The sequence below is a fragment of the Phyllostomus discolor genome, chromosome 6 (genome assembly GCF_004126475.2).
Source record: "Phyllostomus discolor isolate MPI-MPIP mPhyDis1 chromosome 6, mPhyDis1.pri.v3, whole genome shotgun sequence".
NCBI classification, from domain to species: Eukaryota; Metazoa; Chordata; class Mammalia; order Chiroptera; family Phyllostomidae; genus Phyllostomus; species Phyllostomus discolor.
In genome coordinates, this window is record NC_040908.2 from 71,436,431 (window position 1) to 71,442,162 (window position 5,732).

Here is a 5,732-nt window from a genome sequence, read left to right on the forward strand (position 1 = left end):
CGTCGCCGTGTGGGACTTCTCAGCGTGCGCAAAACTCCACGAGTGCAGTTTTGGTGCGTTGGCATTTTCACCCTTCTTTGAAAAGAAAATCAAGAACAAAAAACGAAACACCACCACAGGATACATAAGGTCGCACGATCGCCCTCCTTCTCTCTTCTGGTTCTGTTTGTTGTGTATATATATAAAACCGTCTGGGTATTTATTTTGCTTTTCTGTTTGTTTTGCCTCTCCTTCCTTGGGCTTCAAAAAACATCTCTTCGGTCTGTCTGTCTGTCTGTCTCTCTCTCTCTTTTTTTTTTTTCAAAGGGTGGGCAAGCCTGTCTTTGGGTAGAGGGGAGGACGGCGGACCGGCCCGGGCCCGGGTCAGTACGGGTGCGGTGCGGGTAGTCGGTAGTCGCGGCGTTGGCGAGGCGTTGGCGGTGGCGGCGGCGGCGACTGCGCAGGCGGCGGCGGGCCCTAGTATCGCTGCGTCCCTGGCCCTCACTGCACGCTCGTCTGCAGTCCGTGGTGTGGCGGAGGCGTGTCGGCGCTCACAGTGCCCACTTGTGAGTAGACGTCGTCGGGCGTCTGCTGTTGGATCCCGGGCGGCGTCATGCGCTTCTCCTTTTGGCGTCGGTTGCAGAACCAAACACGCACGACCTCCTTCTCGAGCTGCAGGCTATCGGCCAGGTTGGTGATCTCCTGCGCCGAGGGCTTGGGGCACTTGAGGAAGTGGCTTTCGAGCGCGCCCTTGACGCTCACCTCGATGGAGGTCCGCTTCTTGCGCTTGCGGCCCTGCGCTGCGATCTTGTCGATGCTGGTGGGGCTGCCGGTGCTTGAGTCCGCCTCCTCCAGCCACTTGTTCAGCAGCGGCTTGAGCTTGCACATGTTCTTGAAACTCAGCTGCAGGGCCTCGAAGCGGCAGATGGTGGTCTGTGAGAACACGTTGCCGTACAGCGTGCCCAGCGCCAACCCTACGTCGGCCTGTGTGAAGCCCAGCTTGATGCGCCGCTGCTTGAACTGCTTGGCGAACTGCTCCAAATCGTCCGACGTTGGCGTGTCCTCATCAGAATGAGGGTCGTGGCTGTTGAGTCCTGGTCCAGCGCCGCCACCAGTGTGGTGTGGCGGGCCTTGCGCGTGGTGCGGGTGCGGCGGGTGTGGGTGGTGGTGGTGGTGGTGGTGGTGTTCCGCCAGCTCGGGCGTGTCCCCGCGCACCAGCCCTGGGTGCACCAGGCTCTGAGCCCCGCCACCCGCGCCGCCTCCACCACCTCCGGGCCCAGGGGGTGCGCTGAGCATGCCGTTCACGGTGAAGCCCCCGGGCTGCGAGTACAACAGGCCCTGCGGCGGTGGCTGCTGGCTCCCCGCCATGGACGGGAGGTGCGCCGCGGCAGCGGCGGCAGCAGCGGCTGCTGCAGCAGCAGCGGCCCCCCATCCCCCAGGGTGGCCCTGGTGCGGCGGCGGCGGCGGCGGGGGCCCGAGGTGCGGTGGCCCGCGGTGGTGCAGCGCGGTGCCCGCGTGCAAGTCGTCGCGTCCCGAGCCTCCCTTCACGTCGGGGCCCTGCGGCGGCGGCTGCTGGGGACTGCCGGCCATGCCCACGGCGCTGCTGGACCACGGCGAGCTCGCCTCCACCGCGGCAGCGGCGGCGGCTGCGGCTGCAGCCGCGGCGTGGGGCAGGGCCGTGACCCACTGGTGCGCGTGGCTGAGCATATGGCCGCCGTTGCTGGCGGCCATGGCCCCCTGCATGAAGTCGCTCTGGACCATCTTGACTGAGGACGGGTCCCCTCGGTAGGCGCCGGAGGTCACAGCGGCACTGCCGGGCTGCAGGCCTCCCCCTCCTCCACCCGTGCTGCCACCGCCTCCCCCGCCCCCACCGCCGCCAGCCCCCGCCGCGTCAGTGTGTACAATGGAGCCGGCCGCCAGCAGGCTGTTCCCCGGCAGGTAGGGGTTAGAAGCCGCCGTGGCCATGCCGCTCCTCTCCCGCCACCCCACCGTCGCCACCACCGCCGCCGCAGCAGCAGCAGCCACTGCCGCCGCGCCACCCCCCCTTCCCGCCTTCTTCCCCCTACTCCTCCCCCGCCCCCGCCACGGGCCCGGATCGACCCGCCGCAGCCGCCGCCGTTGAGGTCCCCGGCCGGAGCTGCAAAGCCGCTGGGCAGGGCGCTGGGGTCGTCGGACAGTCTCGGTCAGCTGCAGCAGCCGGAGCACCGCTCTGGGGAGTGGGGCTAGCTTTTCCGGGCGCGCTCCGCGGCCGTCCCCTTCAGGGGGGGTCTTGGCCGCCCCCCCGCCCCGGTGCGTTCGTCTTGCTCCAGCAGGGCTCACCGAGCGGGGCGCGGGCCTGCGCTGGGGCTCTAAGCTAGGGCGCCCGGCTCCCACTCCTCCTCCTGTCCCGGTGAACGCGGACTCTGCCTGGACGCGGGGCTCGATCCACCTGCTAAGTGGCGATTTCACGGGAGACAACAAAGAAAGAAGCCGTTTCTTTCTTCTTGAATCAAATTATGGATGACCAACAGCCGGCCTGCGCCTTTCCTTGGCCGCTCTCCTCTCCTCTCAGGAACACATTTCACTCGTTACCCCTTGGAGTAGTAAAACTTTTTTAGTCCTTGAAGGCGTGGTGATGCTGGCTGCTGGCGTGTGCGGAGAGAAGAGGCTAGCTCCTGCTCTCCTCGTATGGTCCTCTCGTTTCAAGTTTTGTTCTGTCCTAGGAAAACTTCTTGCGATGCTGCATTGCTCTGAAGTTGCTATTGCCGGAACTCTTGGTTGCCTCTGAAACAAGAGTCCTCTTTCATTCTCCTCGCAACAGTCACAGCCTGATGCGACATCTTTCCTTTTAGGCAGAAACGAGGAAACAAATATAACAAGGAAAAAATGAACAGGAGAAAAATGAGGTCGAATGGCTCTGTTACCTTGTTGCTGAAGGTTGGGGTTGGTGTTTTATTTTTTTCCCAGCAGTTGTCTGAAGGAGGAGGAGGAGAAGGAGGAGGAGGAAAAGTGCATTGGTGGAGGTTGAGGGGTGTGTGTGCATATAGGGGATCCTTGATATACAACCAACTCCAGTGGGCACGTTGCGCGGCTCGTAGGGTGCAGGGCTGGCGCGGGCGCGGGCGGTGCGCGAGCGGAGTTGCAGTGGGAGCTCGTTCTGCGCCCTGGTTTGCGCTCTCTTTCTCTCTCACTTTCTCTCTCTCTCTCTCTCTCTCTCTCTCTCTCTCTCTCTCTCTCTCTCTCTCTCTCTCTCTCTCTCTCTGTCTCCCCTCCCCCCTCTCTCCCCTGGTCTTGCCCGCCCGCTGGCGCTCCAATCTGACAGTTCGTTCTGGGTCCCTCCCTCTCAGAGCAGGGACTGTCGAATGTTTACCCTCGCCGCGAGCGCACACCCACCACCACACTTTCCCAAATACAAGGAAGTCCAGCGCCAGGGGCCCCATTGATTGGCTACCTGCTGAGTGATTGGCAGGCCCGGAATGACTGGCTCAGGACCCGACGTCCCCCTTCCGGCCGTTTCGATTGGTTGCTTTTTAATTTAGGCAGAGCATCGTGTATGCGGGAAATCTGTCCTCCCTCAGGCTCCCTCCCCCTCTCCACTTTCTCCTCCCCGCCCCTCCCCCTCCACCCTCTCAGCCACATCTTAACTCTTAGTGTCCGGCAGAGTCCTAGGCGTACCCTCTGTGGCTCTGGACGTTCGCAGGAGGCCTGGGAGGACGGAAGGGAAGCAGAGAGAAGAGAGAGGGAGGGACAGAAGAGGGAGTTAGAATCGGAAGGAAAACGAAGAGGGGGGGAAAGTAATCATGAAATAGAGCAACCAACCCACTCCACCTAGGATTGCGTAGTGTCGCAGCCCTCCTGCCCCCTCCTATCCCAGAGATTTGTACGGCATGCGGCGAAGATGCACCTTTCAAGCTAATACCTATAGACAGATGTGACCCCAGTGGTTTCAAAGTTTCCGCTTTCGTTCACCAGCCGGCCCCCATCTCTGTCTCGACGGGGTTGGGAAACCGGAGCTCGCAGCGCCAAGATCTCGGGTCGCGGCCACGCTTCTTGGAAATCTGCCACCGCAACTTTCCGCAGCCGCTTCGCGCCCGCAGCGGTCCCCTTTGTTTAAATTCTTGCATGCCATCATCTGGGAAACCGTCAGCCCGGGACCAGCGCGGCGCCCGTGCGTGCGAGCGGACCTCTCCCTGCCGCGGCTGCACTCGCCCCCACTTCCCCTGCCTCTCTCCCTCTGCTTTCCTCCTACCCCCTCCCTCCTCCCTCCTCCGGGTCAGGCAAGTAGCATGCGTTCCCTTGTGAGTTTGGGGGGTGCTAGTCTGCAGAGTGAGGCTATGTTTTTGAAAAGCATGCCGACCTTGCCCCATAGATACATCGTAAATGTATTTCATCCCAGTGACTTTAGGAATTACCGTTGCCGCCAGAGCCGGCCCAAAGAACCGGAATTCAGTCGCTGCCCCCTCCACCATTTACTATGTGTGCTTAATGTGTGTCTATGTGTGTATAACTTCAGTGTGGTTATTAGTGGTGGGATTTGCTTGCTGGCTTTTCTAAGGCACGGTGGTGCTTTTCTTTCTTTTCTGCCTCCAATGGGTTTGCGTAGTAGATGGGGCTGGCGACGACAAACGCTTTCTCAGCCCAAACCGGGCCGAAAGAGTTAAGGGGGGTGGGCGGGGGAATGCGAAGGGTAGGCGGGAGATGCCAGTGGGCGACGCGGCCAAGCGGAAACGCAGCACGGAGGAACCTCAGCGAACCCAGAAAAAAAAAAGAGAAAGTGGCAACGAAAACAAGGGCAAATTGAACCCTCCTCGGGGATTTCAAATGAACTAACCTAAGTCGGACATTCAAATAAATACATCGTTCTTAATGAGTGTGCGTGTGCATGCAACCCGCAGCACAGCTGCAGTACTCCAGCTCCGCACCCGCGGCCCCGGCTTGCTCCTGCGGCGGGGCGCCGGAACCGCGGCCCTGGATCTCGCTGCGGAGCCGCGGAGTGCTCGGATTAAATTGTGAACAAAACTGCCCTCCCCTCCCGGGGAATAATTCCTCTGCTGGGCTTAGTTGGGTGAACCCAGTTAAAGCAAGAGAACCCAGCCGCAGCCACGCAGCCTTTGCGTGATTTCCAGATTAACAGAAACACGTAGAATTTATGTAGGATCTTGTCCAGCTCTTGCTTGCCCAGGGAGAGATACCGTCCTAGGTAGGTTTTCCAGCAAAGCCATTGTTGCTAAGGTATAGATGTGAAAAACAGTGGTAACCAAACCTTAAACGGCACGAATTTTTCCTTTTGTGTCCCCATAAGCTTCCTTTTTATATTTATGCACGTGTATATGTATATATAAAAGATGGAACACAGATTTCATTGAACAAATCTGAGATCTCCAGGTGCAGACGTTTGAATAGTAAGTGCCAGCACCCCGTGTTTTCCTTTCCTGCCGATTTTGCTTGGATCTGGCTCAAAAACCGAGAGAGTCTCGTGGTTTTGTTTACACTGAATGGGGAGGATAGGAACAGAGCCATGGGGCCGTCTTTCATTAATATACAGTGAGGATTTTGTCTAAATTACTGCTATGAATTTCACAGTGCACGCTTTCAAAAGCAGTCTCAGGTGGCCTGATGAAACGTGATAGCGCCTCTGCAAACATATCCACTTTGTTTCTTTTCAAGGAGGGTGTGTGCGTGAGAATGGGAAGCCCCCCCCCCAAAAAAAAAACCCCCACAGTGCTCCTTGATAACAGAAACGCACTTTTGTTCCGAGGTTTGTCTCCTTAGTC

The 5,732-nt window shown here is 59.4% G+C and overlaps 1 protein-coding gene and 1 long non-coding RNA gene across 3 annotated transcripts; both read right to left on the reverse strand.

The window, feature by feature from the left end:
• Positions 1-393: 393 nt before the first annotated feature.
• Positions 394-2,007, reverse strand: POU3F3 (POU class 3 homeobox 3). The gene has a single exon (XM_028516546.2). It carries the CDS (start codon positions 1,942-1,944, stop codon positions 481-483), a length of 1,464 nt encoding a protein of 487 aa, XP_028372347.1. The 5' UTR covers positions 1,945-2,007; the 3' UTR covers positions 394-480.
• Positions 2,008-2,201: 194 nt separating this feature from the next.
• Positions 2,202-4,163, reverse strand: LOC118501166. 2 transcript variants are annotated; one of them, XR_004903771.1, is made up of 2 exons: positions 3,878-4,163; positions 2,202-3,663 (listed from the first exon to the last, which is right to left on the reverse strand). It is a non-coding gene; the product is annotated as an uncharacterized LOC118501166 (long non-coding RNA). The 2 variants fall into 2 exon arrangements; XR_004903772.1 differs by having other exon boundaries at positions 3,863-4,163.
• Between the last annotated feature and the right edge of the window lie 1,569 nt (positions 4,164-5,732).

Coding starts and splice junctions, on each gene's coding strand:
- POU3F3 (XM_028516546.2), bottom strand. CDS start 1,944: ATGGCCACGGCGGCTTCTAACCCCTACCTGCCGGGGAACAGCCTGCTG.